The sequence below is a fragment of the Sesamum indicum genome, linkage group LG11 (genome assembly GCF_026168435.1).
Source record: "Sesamum indicum cultivar Baizhima isolate 11 linkage group LG11, ASM2616843v1, whole genome shotgun sequence".
In the NCBI taxonomy this organism is placed as follows: Eukaryota; Viridiplantae; Streptophyta; class Magnoliopsida; order Lamiales; family Pedaliaceae; genus Sesamum; species Sesamum indicum.
This window is the reverse complement of record NC_142667.1, coordinates 13,211,138-13,237,809: the sequence shown is the minus strand read 5'-3', so window position 1 is coordinate 13,237,809 and position 26,672 is coordinate 13,211,138. Positions and strand designations below refer to the sequence as shown.

General features: G+C 34.0%; 2 protein-coding genes across 3 annotated transcripts; both read right to left on the bottom strand.

Moving 5' to 3' along the window:
• Positions 1-16: 16 nt before the first annotated feature.
• LOC105173982 (FAD-linked oxidases family protein) lies at positions 17-8,897 on the bottom strand. 2 transcript variants are annotated; one of them, XM_020698093.2, is made up of 18 exons: positions 8,502-8,897; positions 8,001-8,100; positions 7,623-7,723; positions 6,788-6,836; positions 6,521-6,613; positions 5,649-5,763; positions 5,195-5,255; positions 4,806-4,842; positions 4,676-4,737; positions 4,027-4,123; positions 3,050-3,124; positions 2,326-2,434; positions 2,016-2,125; positions 1,585-1,647; positions 968-1,047; positions 736-866; positions 467-510; positions 17-286 (listed from the first exon to the last, which is right to left on the bottom strand). In XM_020698093.2, the coding sequence occupies exons 1-18, from the start codon at positions 8,774-8,776 to the stop codon at positions 167-169; spliced, it is 1,722 nt and encodes a 573-aa protein (XP_020553752.2). In that variant the 5' UTR covers positions 8,777-8,897; the 3' UTR covers positions 17-166. The 2 variants fall into 2 exon arrangements, with proteins under 2 accessions (XP_020553752.2, XP_011094227.2); XM_011095925.3 differs by having other exon boundaries at positions 8,001-8,103; positions 8,502-8,895.
• Positions 8,898-17,828: 8,931 nt separating this feature from the next.
• LOC105173980 (protein SMAX1-LIKE 3-like) lies at positions 17,829-21,245 on the bottom strand. The gene is made up of 3 exons (XM_011095924.3): positions 19,552-21,245; positions 19,205-19,421; positions 17,829-19,048 (listed from the first exon to the last, which is right to left on the bottom strand). Exons 1-3 carry the CDS (start codon positions 20,757-20,759, stop codon positions 17,942-17,944), a joined length of 2,532 nt encoding a protein of 843 aa, XP_011094226.3. The 5' UTR covers positions 20,760-21,245; the 3' UTR covers positions 17,829-17,941.
• Positions 21,246-26,672: the final 5,427 nt, after the last annotated feature.

The window sequence follows — 26,672 nt, the reverse complement described above, 5'->3', positions numbered from 1 at the left end:
TTTCACAACAAGAGGCTTCCAAAAAGTCTGATCTATTAGGATTTACATACACATAAGGTTTAAGAAAAGAAGACAAGAGGAACTTCAACAAAATCTTTGTATCAATCTCAAGGTTGTCCTAATGCATCATCATTCCGCTACAACAGTTGATACAAAATGTGCAAAACTAGAAACAAACATGGGGAGGAATGAGCTTTCCAGGATTCATGATGTCATTGGGATCCAAAGCAGCTTTAATCCTTTTCATAGTCTTTAGCGCCTCCATCCCGAGTTCTTTTTCCAGATACTGAAACAGAGAACCAATCATTCTTTACAAAAGATCCGAGCGAGTCCCAATTAAAAGAGGGCGTCGTTAGGATGAAAGTAATGGTTTTGTTCCTCAACGGCCTCAATAAAATCAAGTTTTGCTGTGGTGATGGTTCAATGGAAGCTAATTGCAGCACAGGTGTTTGTGTATTGAAAATACCTTCATTTTCCCAGTGCCAACTCCATGTTCTCCGGTGCATGTTCCTGCTCACCCACAAAATCAAACAATTTTAAGAAAAAGAAAAGGAGAAGAGAATATCTAGGTTTTAGAGTTTTATGTATTTTTCCATGTGTCCAAGAGTACAAGGAGGATAGGGAAAATAGCTGCAGCTGAGATCGAATGGTGAAGATACTGGACAATGTTTGTTGGTTTGAGTAGACATACGGAAACCTCTATCAGCTAATGAATTGAATTTGATTGCACAATACCTTCCATGTCTAAAGCCGCGTGGACCATGAAATGGTTTAATCTCTCTGCTTCCTTCCGTTGCTCCTCTTGATTAGGATCAAACAAAACCACTGTGTGGAAGTTTCCGTCACCAGCATGAGCAATAACCGTGCTGTTAAGAATACACGGTCATATGCAGATAAGCCAAAACAATGCCTCAAAGTATGGCTATACTGAAACCAAGAATTGCGTGTTGATTAGGAGATTTGGTACCAAACTAAAGATGAAGAATCTAGTTCTTGCTTGGATCTTGATATTAGGTCTGCAAGCCGTGATAGCGGAACACATACATCCTGTATCCAAAGATTATCTAATATGAAGCATTAAGCAAGTTGAATATGAAGCAAAAAAAGTGTAGTTGATATCCAAGGGGAAATGCAACAGCAAAACCAGGAAATGACCAAGGGTTAACCCCAGCAGCTCGACACACTTCCACAGAAAGTTAAGGGACATCATTACATCTAGAGTACAGTTAGAAGATGATACTGTAATGGATAGGAAAAGAATGTCATGTCTTGAGTAACCACAGGTGGCACAAAATAACATGCACAAAAGGAAACAAAAAATCAGTCGAGGGGCCTCTACTAGTTTTTCTAAAAGAGCTAAATTAGGAAATTTCATTAAACTCCTCCACTGCCATTCTAGAAAAGGTTTCATCATTATATAGCTTATGATGAAGGGGGAAGCCAATTCTATGTACAATCAGGATGACTTGCCACCTAACCATGGTATATGATGGGGAACCACTATGATCCACAATTTCAAAAGTAACTAAGATGAAATTACTTCCGAGAGTTGGGAAATAGTATTCTAAACAGAAAAGAACTAACCGTTATCATTGCTTCAAAATTTGGTTCCATCGCGAAACAAGCCCAAAGTGCCTCCTTCCTTATCTACATGACAAAAAGACTTCACTAAATTAGCAACTGTACCCACCCCGAACCCCATGGGGGGGTGGGGGTGCACAAGTCTTGATTAAACAGTCGAAAGGTTGATAAAGATGATTAGGAAATACATAGAAAACTAGTCCAGAGAACACCAAAGGAGAGAGTTTCACGGAAAGATTCTTGTACATATGATCGACTCAGATGTTACTTGAAAGAGGAAATGTGAAAACTAATTGATACTGATACTTTGATTGCCAAGAGATTAAATAGAGACCATTGTCCATTGGGCTTTTCTCAATAGCATATCACCGCCATCTGTGAAACAAGACATTGGATGGAAACTCTCTTCAGTGAGGTGGGTCCATATTACATACCTTCCACAGTTCCTTTTTGGCTTCAGGATCCTCCGCAAACACAAAATCCGAGCCATTGTGCTCTTGAGCTATCTTCTGAACTATAAGTGTCTGTTCACGTGAGTATGCTTCTGTGGAAATTGAAACCAAAAGCACCATAAGCAATTCAAAGCATGAGGTCAGAGTGATATCCATTTAAGCGCCATGAGACAAAGGAGGGGGGCGCTAGCTTTTTCTAGCCAATAAATCAACTCCAATAAAGCCAATATGCTAGGCTAGAAGAGAAAAGAATATATGCACTGCAGATACCAAAAGATAAAACATTTTTAACCTGTGCCAATAAATTCAAACATCAAAGTCGGAGCTTCAGGCAAATTTTTCCCGTTTGCAAGGTTAATTGCCCTTACTTGAACTTCATCGAGAAGCTCCACCCTTGATACCTTTTACAAAATACAAAGCAAGATAAAGAAATGACTAAGAAATGACAAACTGTCTCATAAGCATCTCGTTGTTAATATTCAAAAATCCACATAAACTGTATCCAGCATCTGCAGTGTAGATGTGAGACAATATTCCATGTCAAAAGATGAAAGGAACATGCAAATGCCTTGCTCAAAAACTAGAAGATGTACATAATAAGTCATCTTACATGCAGCATAAACTAATTTATGTTGCATTTGCTTCTTGAGAGTACGACATGTACAAAAATAAATAAATAAACCAACTACACAGAGGCATAAAAAACAGCAGAAATCTAAAAGGATAATGTACAAGCCAACATAGTCAAGGTGCTTAGACTATTCTTGTTTAGATCTGTTTACTGCACAAATATGGAGAGCGACAATGATTAGTCTTTTATTAAGTTCTTGTTTTGAGGACTTTAAAGAACTAGAAGAAGATGCAGAAAGAGTTTGCTAAAATGAAGTTTGGGGAGGCAGATATAGATTTAGCAGATAAATCATCGGATATGAAATAGCATATAAGAATCATGATGACAAGTGGAGAACTCTAAGTGACTTGCAACTTGAATCAGAATTAAGCAAAGGTTGTCTGACCTGTATGCCAGACAGCATAGTGGCAATAGCAACATCCGCTGCATCTTTTACTGAAGGAAAGTTACACATTGCTACCTATCAAATAGTATCAATTACATGTCTTTTCAGCCCAATGGAACTTCATAGAAAAGTAATCACATCAAAACTATCTGTCATATCGCACGACCTCTTTATTGAAGTGAAATCCTATTAAATGGAAAACCACATCAATGACAAAGCCGAGACAACAGCAACCAAAATGAGACATTATATAAATGATATATTAGCCATATCATTACCATAATTACCACTATTTATACTAGCGTCTTCACAAACTTTGTACATTAGATATGATGAAGACATCTTGAGTTCTTAAGCAAGATAGTGCATTTGGCAACAAACTCCAGCATCATACAAGAAATCTACATCTTTAACTTCAACATCTCCTTAGATTATTTCCTCACTAGAGTGATATATAAAACAAAGACAAAGGCTAGAAGAGTTCAGAAGTACAATCATATCACAAATTGGTGTGGGGACCACGTATTTTGAAAAACTTGATCTTGTGGGATGTTTTGAGTCATTTGTTTGGCTCATTAGTGCGATGCTTGCCCTGGACTTTTTTGTTATGAGTTGAAAACACAAATTGGTCATGCTGCCCCAATCTAGGATTTTAAGGTGGAAGTTTCTCAGTCTGAGAACATCATGCAATTTGTGGAGAGCAACCGATCAACCGCCTTTGGACTTTGTTAGAGAAGTTTGACCTTATGTACTAGTTGAAAGTCTTCTACTTATAATGGTTCATGGGGTGAAGTGAAGATTCAAATCCTACCACTAAGACGACCTTTGCTATTATTCATTACTCATCGCCGAGGTCATGAAATACCTCCCCAGCACCTGACTCATAATAAAGCATAAGATCTTTATTTTTGACAATAAAAAACAATTGGCTACAGTCAAAAGAAAGAGAACCAACATCTGAATCACTAAGGAAATACCACTGAGTGCTGAGGGATCTTTTGCAGACGCAATGTAACTTCTGTTATGACACCCAAGGTTCCTTCACTTCCAATCATGAGGCGTGTTAGATCGTACCTATTAAGTGGAAAACCTTAAGTTAGTAATTGCTATTTACTGAAGGTTACTGAATAAATTAGGTCATAATGCAAACAAAATACCGTAATAAAGACTTCATACAGCATAGAAAACAAAATATTGTTATGCAAACAAACCTTTTGTTTTCAACAAAAAATCAAGGGAGTGCAACAAGTAATAGCATTTGAAAGGACTGAACAAGGGACATTCTGAAACACGATCGTGCTGGATAAGCCAGACTCATGAGCAACCAGAGCAAGCGCTATGAATGCTTCTACAGAAATGAATAAATTCCAAACAGCCAAAGGAGTAAGGTTGCAGAAGAAACAATAGCTTACCAATCTCATTGCAGATAAGAGAGAACTGCTCTGTGGAAAAAATAATGAATCCTATAGTACCAGGCAGTTGGTCTAATTTAGCATATGTATACATGCCGAGAATGTGTATAATGGAATGGAAGTAAATGGATCAGGTAAGCAATGTAAAAACTTAGTAGCACTCAATCCTAATTAAGAGATAGAGCAAACTAGGGATTTGAAACAAGAAAGATACCCCGCAGCACTTTTCCTGGCACGAGATCCAGTCTTGACAACCTCTCCATTGGCTAGAACAACCTAACAAAAATAAGCATGATGAGCATGATGTAAGTGACCAAGAGGCATTTAACAAGAATATTACAAACCTTAAGGTTGATGACGTTTTCGCGCATAGTCCCATACCTACATGCTAGAAATGAAATAATTAAACTCAAATTCTTCTATGATTTTGACTTTTCTCATTACAATATTTTACCAAAGTCACTTATGCCATGCCATATGCATTAGCCATATCCTAGTATCTGATACTAGAAAAACTTGTCAAGGAGTAAGATACTAGATTATCGTACAACAATAGGCATGATGCTGATAAGTTTGAATAAATCTACATGTCTATGCATGAACTGTCAGCCACTAAATTGGTTGCTAACTTGCTATATCATACTTATTCAGAATCATTACTTTGATTCTTTGGCAACTGATAAGGCAAGCGTACATGATCTTATGCTAGTAAAATTGAAGATAAAGCAACTACCTTACAGCCAAAGAACCAGAGCAACGTGTAGCGCACATTCCACCTATGGTTGCTCCAGGGCCTGCACATTAGATTTTATTACTTGATAATTTGATTTGAAAGTTATGAATGTCAAAATGGTCAATTTGTAAAAATGTGGCAAATGAGGGGAATGCCATCCTGATACAGTCCTTGATTGTAGGAGAACCAAACTTCAATTAAATTTCTGAATACAGTTTTCAGAACTTGATACTGCAAGCTTCTTTTCAATTATAAAAAACTCAATGACCTGTTCAACATCCTCATATCAACGATCTTGTGAATTACAACTGAAAGAGTTCATTTGTGGACTTTCAGTGATATACTATGTATGGCATATTCTTACGATGGGAATAATAACACCCTAAACATAAGAACTGAAGACAAAAAGTCGGCAAATAAAAGCAAAAATAATAAAGACACGTGGAAAACTCACCAGGATCCAGAGGGAAGAATAAACCATAAGGTTCAAGGTATTCATTAAGCTCCATCCATCCAATCCCGGGTTCAACAACCACATCCATGTCCTTAACATTTAATGATTTGACTTGCTGCAGTTTGAATATTTAGCAAGGTAAGTAACCAGGATGATAGCCAAGGATGGTTATATTTAATATCACAATTGAATATCCCTCGTTCATGGAATTCGCAGGTAAAGTACTTCCACAGGAAAAAAGAAAAAAAGATTCATATGAGGTTCAATATCTTCCAGAGAAAGCAAATGAGACAACAAACAAGGACTGCCAGACAATAGCAGAAACCAACCAATCATGTACATAGAAGAGTCAAACTGTAAAAGCAAGCCGCAGTGGAAAAGTCAGCAAGAAACTTATGTCTCCAACAATATAAGTAGGCCGACAATCATGATTTTAGAAATTAGATAAGCACTTAGTAATCCTGATTTAAAGCTCAGCAGTCGATAGGAATAGAATGATGCACACTGACAAGGAACAATCTAGAGCTGAGATAGTTATAGTAACAAATAAAGATCAGGTGGCAATGCATGATAGAATATTTTGGGAATCATTCAGGTTGCATGAACTTCATAAGAAAGAACTAAAACCCTCCTTCAGCTCCTTTCTACAAACATCAAATGGCTGTATTCATACTTCTGTGTGTATATATGGGAACTCCCACTCCTTAACTCTTTAGGTTCACATGAAAAATTTATTCCTCTCTTAGGACTTCATCCTACCACGTCAAGCCAGAAGTTATTTGAATAAGGGATAGAAGAAAAGGCAAGCCATCCTATCAATTTTGCTAAAACCATAAGTTAAATGTATACACATTTTTAGTAGCTAATCATACTTTCATTAGCGTCATGTCAATGCAAACTCCACCACTGGGGGATAAAGTATGACCTTCAATTGAGGTAGCTCCACCATATGGCACAATAGGAACCTGTTAACAACAAGAGAATGGGTCAAACCTTCATTTGATATTTAAAGATCAAATTTCCACCTATTCTACCGTTTGCTTAAATTGTTAAACCACAATGGGATCAGGAAGATAAACCAGTAGTTTAAATACACAATTGTTAAGCTCACAACTTTGCAATACAACAGCAACTTTAACCTTGTACTTATTACACGAAGCAACTATCTTAGACACCTCCTCTTCGGACCTGCATGTTAAAAAGAGAGATATAAATTGTGCATACGAACGTGTACCGGAAGAAGAGTATTGCTAATAGCTGAAAAATTAGATGATACATACACGGTTTATTTCAACTTGCTCTTATTATTTTTAAAAGAGTGGCAAAGCATAAATCAACAGAAACATACTAGATTGATTGAAGACAAATTTTTTGGGTCTTACAGCAAGGCAAAGGAAAGCTTGCAAAGTGCATGAACCCATATTTACAACTTTGATACTCTTTCTGCTAGTAATAATACATTACAGTTTAAACTCATTCGTCAGGTTAACAAAATTAAACAAACGAGCCAACATGAAAGGTTACAGTTACTCTATCATGCAACTGTTAAATGGACAACCTTTCAGCCCCTAAATTTGACATTAACAACAACTGTAGTTTCCATTCTTCGGCCACCTGCCTTTAGATTTAAGTTCTTATAATGGGAGGTCATGAGTTTCACATCTCTGCACACATGCATTTGTTAATCAATTGTCACCAGCTTATTTCGCTATTTCTGCCAACAAAACTCTTCTCCCTCAGGCTTTTAGTCTGGAACAAGAATGGATAGAGTTAACTCAATTGGTGATTCCCCTTGATCAGCCTAATTAGGATTAAGATTCTCCTATTCCTGATAAAGATTGGGATAAAGATTGGAATAGTAACAATCGGGAGAGACTGAAAGAGTAAATCTATACATTTAGCCGCAGCAGCGCGAAAAGAAAATGCAAATTATAAGCCATTGTACATATTTCAAAAAGTGAGAACCAATCTGACCTTGGGAAAACAATTACATCAGGGATATTAACTGCCTTGTGAAAGCTGTTCTGCGGCTTCCCATGAAAGTATCTCTCATCATAGTCCATTGTCATATTTTCCTGCATTACGTAGTAGGTGTTTCCAGATTATACAACAAAACATATTTCTTTTACCCTCTACATCAACCCAATAAATTATTTTAACTGAAACTTATAATACACTTGGTTTGCACTTGATAAAAGAACTAAGAAGTCTGCATTTCAAACAGAAATTAGCGTGCAACAGAAAAGCTAAAACCAAAATGTATAAGACCACAACTGAAGGGAATATGTATGTAATGGCTCCAGAGCTTAATTCCAGACTCTGGAGTGAGAGAACACGCTTAAACATCAATACCTTACATATAGCCTGTAATTCTTCCATAAGCTCTTGTGGGACTTTCTTGTATGAACCTTTGACTAAGAAATCAGTGCTGTCTTTGCCACCAATTCTCTTACTTCTGAATTCCGATATAATCCAAAGAAAGTCGTTAATGAAATTTAAGCTGAAGGCGTACATTCACCCCAACCAAACAATTTTAAAACATTGCTTCATACCATCCAAACAACAATTAAAAATGAAAACCCATTAAGAGAAATGATGCCAAAAATCTCTTGTTCAACCATTCAAATTCTTGAAATGTTCATTCAATTCAGTTCCACAACAATAACAAATCAAACCATAACCAGCAGAAATATAACCACAGGCAAGCAACGAAAAGGATAGTCTTTTCCTCAGAAATAGATTCCAGCTTCCAAAAGACGGCTGACTTCCAAAGAGAACCCAAAAGACTATCAAACTCAAACGCTAACCACTGCAGGAAAATTCAATAAAACGACAAAGGAGCACGATTCTTACGTTTGATCAAGATTTGGGGCTTGACAGTACGACGGGCCGTTATTGTCGCATGATTGGAAAGCAAGAGATCCAGCGGAGACAGCAAGCGCCAATGGAAGTAAAGGGCCAGCCCACGACGATACAAATGGTTTCCGCACATATTCAGAGCTCGCAAACTCTGGGGCAGGACTTGTTTGTAGAGAAGTGGTCTGCTTGAGGGAAAAGGAATGTCTGAGTTTGGAGTAAATGGGTTTGGAGGAAGAACGCAGGCGAGACATCCACGAGGAGAAAACCATGGTTGGGGGGTCACAGAAACTGAAGTCTTTAAATCATCATCGACAAAACATACAACCTATACTATATAATATATCTATTTACTTCCGAGCAACACGATATTCGGTCCTCTGAACTGTGGATTCGGGTAGTCTGTACGGATAAAAAAATTAGTGACGGGTGATGAGTTTTTTATAACACCACAAAGTTAGGAGGATTTTCAAGAAAAAAGTTAAAATCAATGGAGACTGATTTTTGCAAAATAAAAATTAGTACTTTTTTATTTAAGTTAGTAATAATTTATTAAAAAAAAATTCGAATCAAAATGATAATAATGCTAAACTATAATATAAGAATGATAAGTATTTTATGATGAGTGCAAAATGTAAGTTTAGCATAGTATGAAATCGAGAGAGTTTGAGAGAATAAGTAAGAGTTTGAAAGTGATGGTTGATGTTACCAAATGAGTACACAGGACCTCTATTTATAAGCGTGTACAAAGCAGGATATAGGATTGTTATGGAGAGTCATACGCCTTTTGGAAGCCATTGGAATTAGCAAACTAACTGAACAAAACGTGCACGATTTGGACTTGATTTGACCGGGATACATTAGGTTGACTGAATCGTATTATGTCTGTCTGAAAATTCGGGGATCTGTTACTCGTGGATTCCCAACTCATTTGCCATCAATCTACTATAAGCCACCTAAAAATATTTTAAGATGACGTATCTTAATGTGTCAGCGACATATGACGCGTTTGATTTGAATGAGCTTGTTTTTTGTATCTGCCAATTCAGTAAAACAAGAGGTAAGTCAGGGTACATGGTCTCCCTGCTGGTGGCCGGTTGGCTCATATCCAATTGGATTAATCTGCCTTCGCTTGAGGACCCAATTCAAAAAATTTAGAGGGCATCATTATCCATAATTAACAATCTATAGTAAAATATTAATTTAAGAAATTAAGATATAGTATGATTTGATCATTTATAAAATCCAATGATACTATCTTTATACTGCACGATAGTTATATTTTGATGATTAATTAAAAGTATTTATATAAAATAAAGAACTCAATTAAGATTTCCTTTTCTTGATTTCATGCAATTGAAATTTTCTGATTACGAATTGGACATATAAATGAGGCCCAACAAAAAGCCCAAACGTTTGTTGGGTCTATCAAATTCCCATACAAGTCATAAATATGGCAACTAAAAGAAGATGGGTTGAGTAGTCATAATATGTCATTGCCCAACCACATGTGACTTTGGGATAAAATTTAGACAGATTGATCCAATGACATGGCAAATATAGTTTATTTTCTCTCAACTGTTGTTAAGTGTATGAAACTTAATTTAAATATATCAAAGTCTGTTTAATACCTTTCGTCATCGAGAGCACAAAATTTCTTTTTTTTTTTTTTTATCATTTCAACACATTGGGGACAAATAAGATACTTAATTTGAGAATTGATCCATCAGTCAAGTACACAACCCGGCCCAATTCGCTGTCCTAATAAACTTTATGCTGTCGGTCTTCCGGAATGTGAGAAAATTGCAATTTTTGTCTCGAAATATAGGATAATTCAGAGTACGAGTCTTATATTTTATGAAATAATCGATAGTAGTCCTGCCGTAAGACAATTGCAATGTTTGGAATTAACTTTGTAATGTTTTTCTAAAGTGTGAAATTAATGTTGATTATTTCAAAAAGTCTGAGATTAATATTACAAATCATTCTATATTTTGGGATCAAAAATTGCAATTTTTTCACCAAAAAGTTGTTGGGCCAATTTTGTTTGTCTTTAAAATTTTTTTTATCCAAATAAGATTTGATTGAATCAAATCAATCACAAAACAGACATATTTATTATGTAATTAATTATTATTTTTTAATTAGATACAAGTCGTGCCATAAATATATTATAAATATTGTATAATTGATTCAAATCCATTCAAATCTTATTATCTGTGACGTGAGTGATGATTTGTTTAGCCACTAAGCAAATGAAGGGTGAACGACACGTGGAGTGGGCTTTTCCCACCATGCAAATTCCTGCAAGAACAAGAGGAGTGCTTTTTTCTTTCACATAAACAGATAATAAGGATGTAAAAAGGCAAAGTCATTTAAAGGCAACAAAAAGGTGGGTGGATTAAAGTAGATAGTCCTTTTTTTATTATAATAAAATAATAATAATGGCACGAGGGGTAGCAAGAAAAGAGAACAACTTTGTGTTAAAAGGGCTGTCCACTTTTCATTTACACTTTTCTCCTAAAATTTTAATCCCTTATGCATATCTTCCTTCCCCTCCTCCTTTTTCACACAAATTCAATTATATCCCATTTTCTCTTACAATTTTCAGTTCATTATTGTTTAGTTAGTCTGTATTTATATATATCTATACACAGTTGCAGAGCTGCTCAACAAGACGATAAAAAAATGTGTTTTCTTGTTAACAATTTATCTTTCTCTTTTTACATTTTTATTATTTTTTGACTAGGATGTGATATGGCAATCACGTGAAGGATGACGTGTATTAGTAGTTAGTTTGTTCAGGGAGTTAGTTTTGCTTTCTGTTAAGCCATCTTCTTCACTGTATTTATACAGAGCTCATTGTACATTGCCGTCGATATATTGTGAATGAAATCTCAGAGCTTTCTTTCTGAAATCATGTATTTGTCTGTGCAATTTTACTGTTTTCTCGTCATGGTATCAGAGCCTTCTTCATGAAGGTCTTTGCAAATGATAGGTATTGATTATATATAGTTATATGAAATAGATGATTAGTATATGATTGCTATAATTGTTAGATATAAATATTCGATATTGATGATTATAATCGACTTATTAAAAAAAACAGTGTATATATAGTTAACCCACAAATGAAATTTGCAAATTTGTCATCACAAATTTTAATATAATTTATGGTTTCTTTTTCATAATCACAATTCGTTATATTTTATTCAGAATCTATACTATAAAAGTAGACATATATTTCTATGTTCATGGAATTTAAGTCTATAATTTTTTAATTGCGAAATTTCAACCTTATTAGGTGAACAAAATTCACTAAAGATACACATTGAACGACAAGATTTTTTATCTTATCGCAATATAGTTACTAGTGACAAAAACTATGTACGAGATTTTACGATACATATATTAAGAACACATTTATAGTGACAATAAATAATTATCGGGACTAATTTGTGATAACTTTTAACTTTATGCACAACTCTTTTGCTCACCAATTCTTGCAAGTAACCGCTTTTATAAAATAATAAATATCATAGTTAAACTAAAGAACATAATATTGTGACGATATAAATTTTTGTCTTAATATATATAATCAGTGACAATATTAATACAATTATCACCTCTCAAGTATTCATCTGAAGAGTGTCAAATCCATAAAAAAATATTATCCTATTAAAACTTATGAAAGTAGTGAATAGGGTCGAATCCATCGAAATTTATTTTAAATTAATTTCTTCAAACAAAAATAAAAGGGGGGGGGGTTAAAGTCTAATTCTAGAAAATAAAATAAAAAAAAAAGAAATAAATATGAGAAGAAAGATTTTCAGTTAAAGACATGATCATGCTTAATTCTATGATTGATCATAGATGCGAAGATAATAATTATTCATAATAAATAAATTGGCTATGATAATTGATACGAACTAACGACCCCACTTTTCCTTACCTTATCGTTAGTCAAGGAACGTTCATTAACTAATTCTTTAATTAGTAAATAATCTTCGGTTCATCCTCAAAATTTAATTTATCAACAACATTAAAAATTAGAAAGGCTCAATTCTAACCAATAAATTCTTATGATGATTTATTTAAGTTAGATTCTACATTCCCCACAATACAATGAACCACTACGACACGATAAACTATGTTGTATTACCACTAGTTATTGAACTAAACAAACAATTACGAATTTGCAAGTTTAATTGGCTGGACAAATATTCTTAATAATGAACAACGGTACCTATCATTCATAAATCAAATTATTTTGTAATAAAAGCACAGAGAATTTATTTTTAATTTGATTTGACCAATAAGTGAAACTAAAAAATTATGAACGCCAAGTACTTTAGGATTACGATAATAAAAAGAGTTTAATGAATAAGTAAAACTAGAATTAGAAAAAAAAATTGACAAAGGATGATTTGGCATTTTAGAAAAATGCCTTCAATCTTTTTTCTTAGAAAGTAATTTTTTAAGGGTAAAATGAACTTTTCAAACTCAAAAATAAAAGATGGAGAGGGGGGATTGAAGGTTTTAATATTTAAAGAAATAATTGATATGAAATGAATATTTCATGGATGGTAACTATATTTAATCCTTAAATTTATTACGTGATTCTTTTTTCGCTATTAATTTATTTTTAGATATGCAACCAAATCAAATCACAACTTTTTAATTGGTAGCTAAACTTCTTATATTTGATTTGAGAATTTCGTACTTCTGTATATTTTTTTTTAAAACCACTAGGAATTTATTCTTTTTGACATTCATAATGGTGGAATTTCATATTAAATTTCACAAGGAGAACTTTTTGAAAAAGTTGTGAAGTTCCTGTAGATTTCGATAAGTTTGTTCTGTTTTGGGGTATTAGTATTAATTATTTTATTTAAAAAGAATATTATACATATAGTATATATATTACATAGAATACTGATTCGAGTTGAAATCTACACGACTTTCTTGATCGGCCGAATTGGTCCTCCAAGCGGTTCGAGGTCGCTACATCTCCCAAACTAGTGATTGAGCCCTGAGAAAAAAAACAAATCGTTAGGCTTGTTGGAGTGGCCCCCAGCTAAGACCTTCCGATGCTTAAGTCAGTGTTTGATTTGGATGTCGTGTAAGTAGGTCGCTGGCGAGCTAAAGCGACCTGAAAGTAAAGTGTGGTCAAGTGAATGTATCATTAATGCACTGATTATGGAGTATTTATAGGGAGAAGCTGGGGGTCTGGTTGGTCCAATGGGCGTTTTCCACGTGTCTCGGGTTGCGACTCGAATCTGATCGAAAATGCACGGATCCTTCTGATAAAATTATAATTTTGCGCCCTTTCAAGTGTAAAACAGTCCTTTTCAGACAAATTGGGGTTTTCCACATCAAATACGATTAGATGCTTTATACTAACATCAGGTCAAAATAATTACGAGCGGTAAGTTTGAAATCTCGTAATTAAAATGTTTTGGGTTGGAGCACCAAGAATATGGGTGGATAGTTTATTTTAAGGCAAAATTATATTTTTTATCATGTAACTTTAGGTTGTTAGCAGTTTTGGTCCTACAACTTACTTAATTTACATATTTATTCATTTTTTTTTATGAATTTAGTCCTGAACATTTCATATTTGGTCACTTTTTTTGTTAAGTTTAGTCATGTGTTGACAATTTGGTCTCCTTCACATAGTAATAGATCTCATTTTTTTATTTTGTAACTATAGGTCGTTAGGACAAAAATTGTCAACACAGACTAAGTTTGTTAAAAAAGAACTAAATGTCGTTAGCAATTTATTGTTTCTTTATTTCCTTCGAATATATTCGTTAAATGAAAATATGTCCCGAGTTTAAATGTATTGCATAATGTAATAAATTGAATCTTGTAAAAAAAAAGAAAGAAAGAAAGAAAAAAAGTCCAAGTAATTACACAATTAATTTGTTTTTTAGTAATTAACAAAATACAATTATGGAAAAAAATTATAAATGTCTTACAGTTGCACCATTTATTCTGACTTCTAAATATGTTTATGTGCAACCATTTGAAGCAAATTATTAGCCGACAGCTGAGTGATCTTCAGCTTTTAATCCATAATTAAGCAATATTCATACATAGGAAAAGAATGTTGGAGAAGAATATGTATGTAATGTAATGAAACCCGCTTTTTCCACCTTTACAAACTGCATTTAATTCCCTAAACTCCCCAACTTTACTAAAAGTCGCGGGAGCGACAAATTCCCTACTTACACTTAGAGCCTTCATTTAAATATAATCGTCTTTTGACGATTCTAAAGTAACATCCTCTTTTTCCAAGGTTTAAAGATAGATTCTTAATTCTTTATCTATTTATGTTTTCCCCCTAAATATGTATTTTCCTTTTTCTAAAAAAAAATTAATAATGAATTTTTTATTGGGATTCTTGTTCTTCGACTTTATAGTTGGTTTACGAAAATTTTATTTTTTTTAGTGAATCGATTGTAATTACAATACAAATTTCAATTATTAATAATCAATATATATGTTGATATTAAAATTAAATACATATTACTAACAAATAATTACGATTACAAGAGATAAAATAATTATTATTAAAATAGAGTAATATTTATAAATTGGTGAATTTTAAACTCATAAAGTAGATAATTTGGTGAGCTAAACACGGCTGGTTGGGTTACGAAAAAATCAAAGGGAGGGAAAATGATTCTTTTGCAAAACACATTCACATACCATGAAAAGTAGTGCTTTCTTTTGTTAGGGAAGATTTTGCTTTTTATTTCCCTTTTTCTTTAATTATTATTATTATTTTTGAAGATCTTCCAAAGAAGAAAAAGTTGGTCCTCCTTTGCGCAACCGTTACGTTATGGATCACTCATATCGAAATTTTTTTATTTAAATTAATTTTGATGGAATCCAATTAATTATGGAGTAAGTATGATATATTTATCATGTGATTGATTAATATTTTTGAATTATACATCAATTACACAATAAGGACTCATTTGGTTCGTGTGATAAGATTAGGCGTGATAGGATTAGATGGGATGAAAAATTGAATGATTATTAATATCGGAGAAAGATGGGAGAAATAAGCGTCTGTTAATAATACTATCTTCCTCGCTGTTTCAATCATCTGTTAATAGCAAAAGAATCTCTTCAAAAGAATACAGAATTCATTGGATTTTGATCGGAGAAAGATGGAAGAAAAGGGTAGGATTACTTATACCAGTTAAATAGGCTTGATTCAAAATATTATACATACGGATTAATAAGACTGAATTCAGTATTAATATCGGACTCTAATAATACTAACAAAACGTGTGATTAGTCATGATAAATAATTTTACTATGCCTAATCACACAAATCAAATGGGACCTAAATATATTACACTTATTATATAATTGATTTAAATTCGATAAAATCCGAACTCGATTTCAAAAAATTCTTAACCAAATTATTTCCCATTCATATCTTAATCTATCTTTTGTAGGGGTCTCCGACATTTATTCTCCTAAATAATTATGCTAAGTATAAATATATATATATATATATGTATATCTCGAGGGCATAATTCGGACATTATTCCTCAACGATTTCATTGGTTACTGACCAATTAAACGATATACGCAATAATCCGACAATTTTATATATTGAGCACATTGATAAGAAAAGAGGATTATTCTCAGGAGATTCTTATAATTAATCTGCCTGATTTTTGGAACAATCAAAGTTTTTTATCTGATAAAATCTATGTGGGTTCAATATAGATGGACAGTTGAAATTATCCAAAACTTTTTTATTTTTTAAAACCTATAATTAAGAGAGTGTTTTCAATTGTTTATGATAAGTGTTCATCATTTTTTGCTAATAATAAGTTGAAAATAGTGATTTTAATTTACAACTTCTACTTTTGAACCGTTTAGATTAAGTTGATTTAAACTAAAAATTATAAGCATCGTCGCTACCAATTTTTACAACTTATTGATAAAATTATAATTATTAAGTCGTTTTATAAATCAAACGCTCCAATTTCACCTTTCTCACTTTTCGAATTTGTATTCAAATATTTTCAAGATTTACTATTGTTTAATTTACAACATTATTTATGATTTTTTCTCTAGCCCGAAAGCAAAAGCTATTGCAAACACTCCTCAAAATAACAAAAAAGATTGACCAATTGATGAATTAAGTTCAATAGCAAATTCATGCACATATGCATCTATAGAAGCTTTATTGCAATCTTCATTTTTATATTTATAGATGTTTGCCATTTTAGTCCTTGAAAAAATAAAATTTATGATTTGTAATGTTTGTATGGTACATATATATGTTAACATATATCTTTTATGAGACTATATAGATAGTCTGTCGTAGAATGTTTCTCACTGGATTGAGCTGTTAGATTCTCCAGACAGAATAATTGCAATGATTATAAATGAGAATAATCAATTTTCCAAAAAGGCATTTAATGTATGTGCCAATCTAATTAATTAAATTCTTAAATAATACGGGTTTAGTTGTATATATAATTATGTCTTTTCCAGTGGGTTTGCATGCAAATTATACAACTTCATTTGTTTAACAAAAAAACGCTCTCAATTTCTTTTTTTCTTTTTACTGTTTCACTTTTAAAAAAATGGACCTTTTTTTTTTCTTCAATGTATTTACTTTTACTTTTTTACTAAACGAAAGAACAGAGTTGATGTTGAAACTTAAATTGTTGGGAATGGGAAGACTTGAATTCTTTTCTTTCTGACCTCGTAAAAACTAAAAGAGTTAAATCAAGTTATTTTTAGCTTTAATTTTTGCTTTTTCTCTTTACCTATATATATGTTAGCTCTTTTTATTTTTGTCATGCTCACGGCTTTTGAAAGCGTAAAGGAGGAAAATTTTTGCCCGAATCAGATTTGGTCGAATCGAATCAATTATAGAGTAAGTGTATCACACTTGCCACTTTCTCTAAATTGTACACCAATCACACATCAAATCTGTTGCATTTGTCATGTTTCAAGTTCGGCTGAGTGGAGTCCAAACTAAAATTTTTCGTAAAAGGCCACTTAAATTCAGACATCCTCGATATCCACGATCGTAAAATGAGTTTTCTTTGTGTGTGTGTGTGTGCGATTTCAAATATTTAGGCAATATTTACTTTGTCTCTACAAATTAATATTCAGAAAAGCTACAAAACTAGTTCTGTGTGGGACTAATTGCTTATTTAGGTATGAAAGCACATTTTCATATTTCAAATACACATTGCTTGCTTGAATTATGTGTTCATATAAATATGACATCCGCGATTAAATGACATCATTCTGATTGAACTGTTTATACACAATCTATTTGAGTTTCCATGACATGATTTCATTTGTACTAAAAAACACAAGGAGAAAAGTGGAGAAATTAAAAGAATGTTCTAGTTTTGTTTTCTACAAGAAGAAAGATAATTACAACTCTACGAGTCCTGAATTTTGAAGACTACACACCTATCAACATTTTCAAGAATCCCTAACTCATCAACGTCGGACTGTTTCTCAACATCGTCATCATCGAAGCAAATATTCAAATCCAACGGAACACAATGCCCCGTCTCTTCTTGATCATCTCCCGTTTTCTGCTTAGATGTAGGAGAACTGGCCCTGGACCTGCAGGACCTAAATCTCTCACAGCTCAAAACAACAATGGCGTCACAAAAACTAACTTCTTGATCACCATTTCCACATCTTATTCTTCCTCTCTCAATTGCCCTTTTCACGCCCATTTGCGACCGGTAATCCGCTTGCTCCAAATCTTCCACCAAGAACACACGGTGCGGATTGGCCGACACTTCTTGGGCCAATCTCTCGATGTAGCTGCTGCAGCTCTCTTCATCTCTCCCTCTTTTGTTCCGGCAATCCTCCGACGAATTATCCGACCTTGTGGATGGTACGAAGCTGCTTATCCCGATTGCTACCAAGTTGGAATAGGAGCCAAACACGACTTTAGCCAATTCTCTTGAGATCTTCTCTTTGGCTCGTGCGTCAGGGCCAAGAAAGAACAGCCACGTTTCTTCCTTGACATCCGTGTAACCATTCCCTCTTAGGTTGTCTTTTCGTCTTAACATTCCGGACCTGGATTGAAGAATCGTGCCAGCAATTTCAGGGATGATTTCTCTCTGCCATGGAACCTTTCTCTCTAATGCATTGCATAGGGTGTTGAGGTTTTGAGCGTTGAATTCTTTCAACTTTTGTGTGTGAGTTCCCGTGTCCATGATGTCGCTTGAGGAAGGAGAATTCGGGTTAGACGAAAACGAGGCGAGTTTTAAGTCTCCATTCTCCTGTGTGCGTATAAAGTTGGAGGCCCGCCAACCCTGGTTTTCTTTCAATGCCGATCCGGACAACGGGAAATGGAATTGACGTATATTAGGGTTCTGTTGGTCAAATGAAAAGCAAGAAGTAGATGAAGAATTAGGTGATGCAGAAGAGAATGTTAGGGTTCTTTCCAGTACTGGTCTAACTTGTCTGTGTGCTGAATAACAGTATGAATTCCATTTCTTGCAGAGTTGTCTGATTGCGTCACTGTTCTGGAATTCAAAAGCATCATAAAACGGCACTGTTAATTTTTTGAACCCATCACAACTGTCAAGCGAAAGGGGAAAAGATAACACTGATAAAGAGAAAAAAAAGTAAGAATCTCCAGAAAATAAAAGCCAGGATCATAAGTTAGATAAAATAATGACCTGATCATGATTACAAAGTCTTCTGCTTTCATCCTTAAGCCAAGGAGGCAGCTGGCTTGACAATGTGGGCTCATTAGTGTTGCAACCATTTGTTCGTAAGTTTCGAGCTTCGTCGTCGAAATTTGATGAACAATCTGCGCAGCAAGTGAGCTTTACCTCTCCATTTGTAAGCAGTAGCTGACAGGATCCATCTTCCTCTCTTCTATGTCTACCTTCACTGTGTTCACAGATTGAACAAAAACAAGCAAACACATTGAAATTAATATACACTTAATCTGAATTAAGCAGTAATCTGCACAGAAACACAAAAATCGAGAACTAGTTAAACATAAAACATGCATATATACCTTTGAGAAATAAGGCTCAAGCTCAAACTATCGGCAGGAATGGTAACAGGATGCAAACCCCAGACGGTTTCAAGTGAATGGTAGCCAGTTCTGCACCTCATGTAAGTCTGGAAAGTAGCAATTCCCATGAGCCAAAACCTTCCAACCTCTCCAATCCCACAAACTAATCTGCCGAGCTCCATTATCATGTGCTCCACAGAACAGTAGTAGCTTCTCTCTTGTTCTAAGTTAACCCTATATTCACTGATCCAGTTCAGGTCTCCTAAGTACAAAACAACCCCTTTTCCCACAAGACTCTTTACAAGACAGGTTAGTTCTCCCATCTTCTGTTCAACTAATTCCCTTTGGAGATTGCAGAAAGAATAAAGTGGTGGGATACTTATGAATTTTACTTCTCTCAACTCTTCAGGAACCCCTCCTTTGTCGACCCTATCCATCAACTCTTTAACTCTAGTCTCAATGTTAGAAATGCACTCACCTACTATCACAAGACTCTTTCTTTTTCTGCTCATCAATAGACTTCGTATTATGATTCCGACATCATCGTTTTTGACTGGTTTTTCTGATGTAGAAGGCTTGGTTGTTTTTCTTTCGTTTTGGGTGGGTGGAGGAGAGGAGGGCTGCAGAGACAGAAGCCTGTTTTCTTTGGACTTATTCTCAGGAGGAGAAAGATCAGGAGAACTCTGAGAGCATAACTCCAAAGAAACAGCTTTCTCCACATTGCTTTTCACTTGAGTACTTGAAAAACCAGCTTCCCTCATTACTCTACTCACACTAGGATCGTCCAAAATAGAAATTATCAGCTGCTCGAGCTCGATTTTCACAGCCAAGAGCGGCTGCTGCTGATTTTCAATAGAGCCGCGCCGTTGGTGGGCTTGAGCGCGCTTGAAGGCCGCCACAAGCGCGTTCGAGATGGATGGAATCTGGGAATGATGGCCTAAAATGGGGCTGGACGAGGAAGCCGGGAGCCGGTTAAGCGCCACGTTGAAGCAAAGCTCAAGGGCCTTGCACTGGAGAGGGTGGGAGTGTGACTGCAGGCAGGCGACCCGAAGCAAACCGGAGGAAGCCGCCAGCATGGTGCTGGCTACGTGAAGAGGCGTCACCTGTGCATGGCCCCGGCGCTTGGCCAGCGCCACCGCCTGTTTAACCACTGCCGCGGCATCAGCAGTGAGAGCTTGCTGCACTGCACAATTTCCTCCTGCTCTCATTTCCTACTCTTAATCTTTTCTTTTCTTGTACTGATTATTCTCAGCCAAAACAGTAACGAAAAGGAGGCTGAAAAGGGTAAAAAGGCTAAGGAAAATCTCGGGGAGATGTTCGTTTCATGACTCTATTGCGAGGAACAGAGGAAACAATGACACAAACGCAAAAACAGTAATCAGAAAACATGTAATAATAACAATCAGAAACAAAAGAACAAAACCCTTTGTTGAATGAAGTAATTGTATTAATCAAAGATCAGCAACTCGTATGAGGATGTGATGGAAGAGATGAATGAAATATAAGGGAGATGAGTGTGTGTATGTGTGGGAGGGGTTCTTTTCTTGTAGATGAGGTAAAATTTGGGGTCCAAAGTCGAATTTGCAGTGGAAAGTGGAATGCATGTGCTGACAATGAGGAGGAGGAATTGCAATCTGCAGCAGTACCAAAGACAGGCAAATCAGCTTTACTCTCTTTCATACCAATATCCATAATAATTGGCAACATTACACTTTTAGCCCTATTGATCATGGAGTTGACACATTTAATCCCAAATCTTTTGAGATTACAAATTTAATTCCAAAATTAAGAATTTTAAATATAAATGAAGTTTTTCACAAAAAAAAAAAAAAAAAACTAATGACACAGACACGTGATGTGCATATTAGTGCAATTCTTTGAAGGGAAACGTAAAGCTAAATATATAATTTCAGAAAATATAAAATTAAATGAATCGATCCTAATTTACGAGAATTAGCCCATAATAATTTGATTCAAAGATATATGGGATGTGGTGGTAGTGGTAGTGATAGTGGTAGTGGTGGTGGTAGTGGGACTCTACCTTTCATGCAATTCATATTGATTAATTTAATTAATTATTGGGCAAAGGCATAGAAGTATGAAGCTGCAGCCCAGATATGAATCACATCTACCTCTTTCTATGTAAAAGCATATCATGTAGTAGTATTCTTCTTTTATATTTTTTTTTTCTAAAGTCCCAAGTGGTCATTTAATATATATATATATATACATAGTTTACTCATTAATTAATAACCTCAATTGGAGCAAAAGAGACCTAAATTATACCATCACTGCATCTCCAGCACACACCAAACTAAATCCTGTTATCATGAATTATTTCAGAGAGAGACGCGTGTGTGCATATATATATATATATATATATAAGTTCATAAGTGGATTTATATATAAAATAATTAGAAATAATAATGGATGAGTTGGAGAAGAAATAAGGGGGGGAAGAGGGAGGGAGAAGGGTGGAGGTTCACGGAATACGAGGAGCTGAAAAGGTGAGGAAGGAGTGGGGGCTGTCTGTTTGAAGGAATCGGGAACTGTGTACGATTTTCTTCGAAAACTCAAACCCAAAGGAATAAAGAGCCTCTCCATGTAGTTAAAGATGTTAGCTTTCTTTCTATGCATGTAACATCCATTTATACATATGTGTACATATGCTTCCTTCAATTACTTTATGCCTTGCATGGGGATTATGAACTTCGCCCCAACATTCTCTCTCTCTCTCTCTCTAGAAAATAAAATAATTTATTTTCATTTTACCGCATCCCCCATGATATTAAACTGAACTATTTTTAAAATTAATTCGTAAAATTTAAAACTTCATACATAACACAATTATCAATAATACTGTAAAATATTAAATTCCAGAGAATAATTAATTAATAACTTATTATTATGTACTTTTATTATGAACAGACATTTAGTTCCTTTACGCAGAGAAAATAATTAACTGTTCATGATTATAACCTAATTCATCTTTTCTATCGTGTCTTCAACTGTTTGTATCCGATATATATAAATTCTTACCTAATTATTCTATCTTGAAATTACAATAATTTTTATGTTCTACACATATATATAATCTTTAAAAATTTAGCTTTCTTCAAGATATATCGTTCGCATGCATGTATAAAATTAAGATAGTATTTAGAATCGGAGAATACTTTGAGAGAAATTATAAATATATGTATATACATGTGTATTTTTGTTGGTTGGAATCCCAAAAATAAAAAATCCAGCTTTGATATTTTGTAAGTAAATAAATAGGTGTATGTTGGTTGAAAGAGGGTATTGGTGAGTCTGAGTCAAAAAGCTTAGAAGACCTAAAAAGACATACCAAATAATTTGAAGGCAAAGTTTTGTACACAAGACTAGAAAAAGCAGTGTTTGAACAAAAAGAAAGGAATAAATATTTACTTCTTTATTACATATACCTTAAACTATTATACCCATACCTTTCTCGTCCCATAACGGTAAACCTTGTTCCAATAGGGTAACTGTTCAAGAACCCACCCTGTATATATATCTATCTGTACACGTATGTAGCTGTTTGGTTATGTGTTCTTTCTTTTGGGGAAATCAGGATTTTTTATTTTTTTATTTTTTTAAATCAAGCGGTCTCGATGATTCCCATCACTAATTGGATCTGCATTTTAGTAACACTCAGGAATTAATTTTCCCCCCCTCTGTTTGTTACTGTATTTTCGTCTTCTTAATTTCCTTATCATTTCAAGTTCAATTAGTAATATGACAAATGTTATTCTACTGATCGGTCACTCTCCTTATTCTGTAAGTCAGATGAATGAAAAATATCCTTTTATATTAAAAAAACATTCATATAGGAATGCCAACGAGCTGAGCTCAGCCAAAAATTCAGACTCAAACGTCCTATTTTGATGTTACGAGCCGAGTGATCCATTAGGAGGTGATTTTTTTTAATAAAACAAAATTGTTATAAATACATATATGTGAGTGTAGTTTTGGAAAATAAAGTATTTTAGGAATATGTAAAAGGGGTTTAGGTGTATGTGTAAGAGTATAATCCCCACTAATTAATTTTTGTTATCTTTATCCTTAATAAAGTAAAGCAAAAGCAGCAAGCAATTAAAGTGATGTGTAGCATATATATGTACTCAAAAAGGACACCCCATTTTATGCTTTTTGAGCTTCAAATACGTATCTCTGCTCCCGCCCCCGCCCCCTACGCGTTTACACATCTCATCACTAATCAAAATTCAACACCCATATTTTTCTTTAAAAAAATAAAAAATAAAAATAGTGTTTGAATTGATAATATATATTTTTTAAAAATAATTGATGAAGAATTAAGCAAAAATGACGTGTTCATTGTCGAATCATATAATATGTATATACAAAAATTTAAATTTGTTGTTCAACACAATAAATAAATAATGTAGAATATTATAAGGAAGAGACGATGGATGAGTTTGGAGAAAAGATAAAGTTGGTGTAATTTTGAGAGGACGTGGACAGGCTGCTTGTTAATGCAAAGGTGATGGAATTACGTACCACACACACACTTAACTCAAAAGTTGTGATTTATTTATTTATGGTTTCTTATTGTGGGTGCACATTCACATGCATCTCATTTCTCTTACTCATCATCATTGCATTACATACATATCAAAATTCTCCCACTTTTGCCCTAAAATCATCTCTACTTCAGGGAATGTTCTCTCTGTCTCCCATTTTCCTTCCTTAATTTCTCTCTTTTCTTTTCCTGGAAACTAGGGATTATGCTGACTAAAATGGGTCGGACCCATTGAGCTGCTGGATCACGTACGTACTTACATACGCGTAAGAACTCAGTCCATTTTATACTGGGCTAGTTTTGGGTGGAACCTTTGAGCCTGATTCTGCAAACCTCCCGTAGCAGAATTGGGTCCATTTTATAGTTGGGCCGGTTGGGGAACCCGGAAGCCCTGCCACCCTCTCGCCGCTCACCCACTCTTTATAAATTGGGAGGAAAAAGTTGTGGGGTTGAATGCAACAACCTTAAAAAATTCTAATTTCGATTGGATTTCATCGAATCTAAATAAAAATTATACGACAAGTGTAATAGAGTTATTATGTAATGGATGTACAATTCAAATAAATTGATCAATCACATATCGAGTATAAATACTTGATCTATGAATTTGATTCGACCAAAGCTAGTTCAAATAAGAATTTTTCAAAAAAAGACATCAAGACGCAAGACTTTTCTTAAGCCCCGTTAACAAAAATAAGGTATCGCAACTCTTTGTATTTGACAAATAAATCGGAGATAATGAGCTTCTTTTTAAAAGTTTATGGGATTTTGCCATTTTGAAAAGATTAATTAATCCAATTGAGGGCATGCATGATCTTTCCAAGAAGGGGGAAAAAGAGAGAAAATTATTAATTGATTGATTGAACCGATGTCACTCTTCTTTTTAAAAATTTAATTATTCGAATTTTTCTTTAAAAAAAAAAGAAAAAGAGAGATAAAAAAAAAAAAAAGCATGTACATGCAAGAATCTTGAAATAAAAAACAAAATTTGCAAAGAAGCCCATTAAAAAGACGAAAAGATTCAGTCCCAGAATATATTGCCGGAAGTTGAAGAAATCAAGAAATGGAGGTGGTTTACGCACCGACCAGGGTTCATCCTCTTCTGGCAATATATATATATATATATATATACATATATTTATATATCATCATACGCCACTAATTAACTCCGCTGCCCGTGACGGTAGCTTCTTTTATCTATACATTACACTTTGTATTTAAATATTTTTTAGAAACTAAATTGAAAATTGGATAATTAAGTTAAAATTGTTGGACAGAAAAGAAATGGATGTTAGTGATAAAGAATGTCAGAAACATAAAGATGAAAGATATTTAAATAATATAAAAACTTGAATTTGGAAACCAAAAGAGAGAAAATTAGGGAAAAGAAAACTATGTGACATGCTACAAATAACAAAACATTACTTAACATATCAAAAACACTAAAATAGCCCTCTTTAGTTATATATGATAATAATACATAGGTAGTATTTAAAGCACACATAATTTAATTCGACAATAAATATGACTCTAATTAAATAAAATTGTGCGCACTAGTACATAATATATGGATACGGACATGATACAACACAATCAAAGTATATAAATTTTTTTAAAAAATTAGAACACGACACAGTATTAACACTTCTATATATATTATAACTTTTCTTTACATATTTTCTAATTTCTCGTAAACTTAAAATATGAAATATGAAAAATATCAAAATAAAACATAAAATAATAATGTTGTATATCTGAATACATGGCCTCAAAACTCAAAAGTATTCATAAACATTCTAAACATGTCAAACACACAAAAAAGCTTGCCTGACACAATGCCTTTTTTACTTTATTTTTGTGAACATAGTGAATACCATGTCCAAGGATGTCCAAATAGTATTTATGTCTGACATAGCACCGAATGATTTTTTGAAGTGATCGTACATTATAGCTTACTATTACTAAATATATATAAATCTATGCATGAAATTATTCATACAAAAATTAGTAGGAGTATTTCAAAATTCTAATTTAAATCAGTTATATAAAATGAATTACATGGCAAATATAACGTGATGACTGCAAAATTGAAGAAAAAATACCAATCATGTTACAAGCACAATTACAGTGGGCGTGTACTTGGTCCAATTTAATTAAATGTAATTTTTTAAACAAGAAATTGAAGATGAGTACTATAACCGTAAATGATAGAGTAAGAGCAAGAGCATGAGCATGAGCATGTGCATTGCCCATTTGTCCTTTGTTTTCACTGGTCAAATTCCGTCACATGAGTACTCCCTCCCTATCTTGCGCATCACTGTGTGTGAGGTTTCTCACCATTTATTTACAACACCACAGGCTTTCTGTCGCCCTCTCTCTCTCTAGTAATCTTCCTCGAAGCTCCCCATCTGCATGTTACCCTGTCACATCACGCCTATGCTTCTCTGGAGAACATATGCTCAAATTAATTAAGAAAATCACTCACCACTTTACTTTTTTAAATTAAAGTCTTTTTTTTTTTTTGGGAGAAAATTATGCGTTGACATTGCAATAAAAA

Excerpts from the sequence above, each read along its gene's own strand:
- LOC105173982 (XM_011095925.3), bottom strand. The coding sequence starts at position 8,776 with ATGGTTTTCTCCTCGTGGATGTCTCGCCTGCGTTCTTCCTCCAAACCC. Across the intron at positions 4,738-4,805 it reads AAAACGTCATCAACCTTAAG|GTTGTTCTAGCCAATGGAGA; the intron begins GTTTGTAATATT and ends TATTTTTGTTAG. Across the intron at positions 287-466 it reads TTGGCACTGGGAAAATGAAG|TATCTGGAAAAAGAACTCGG; the intron begins GTATTTTCAATA and ends TCTCTGTTTCAG.
- LOC105173980 (XM_011095924.3), bottom strand. The coding sequence starts at position 20,759 with ATGAGAGCAGGAGGAAATTGTGCAGTGCAGCAAGCTCTCACTGCTGAT. Across the intron at positions 19,422-19,551 it reads TTGAGCCTTATTTCTCAAAG|TGAAGGTAGACATAGAAGAG; the intron begins GTATATATGCAT and ends CTGTGAACACAG. Across the intron at positions 19,049-19,204 it reads GACTTTGTAATCATGATCAG|AACAGTGACGCAATCAGACA; the intron begins GTCATTATTTTA and ends TTTGAATTCCAG.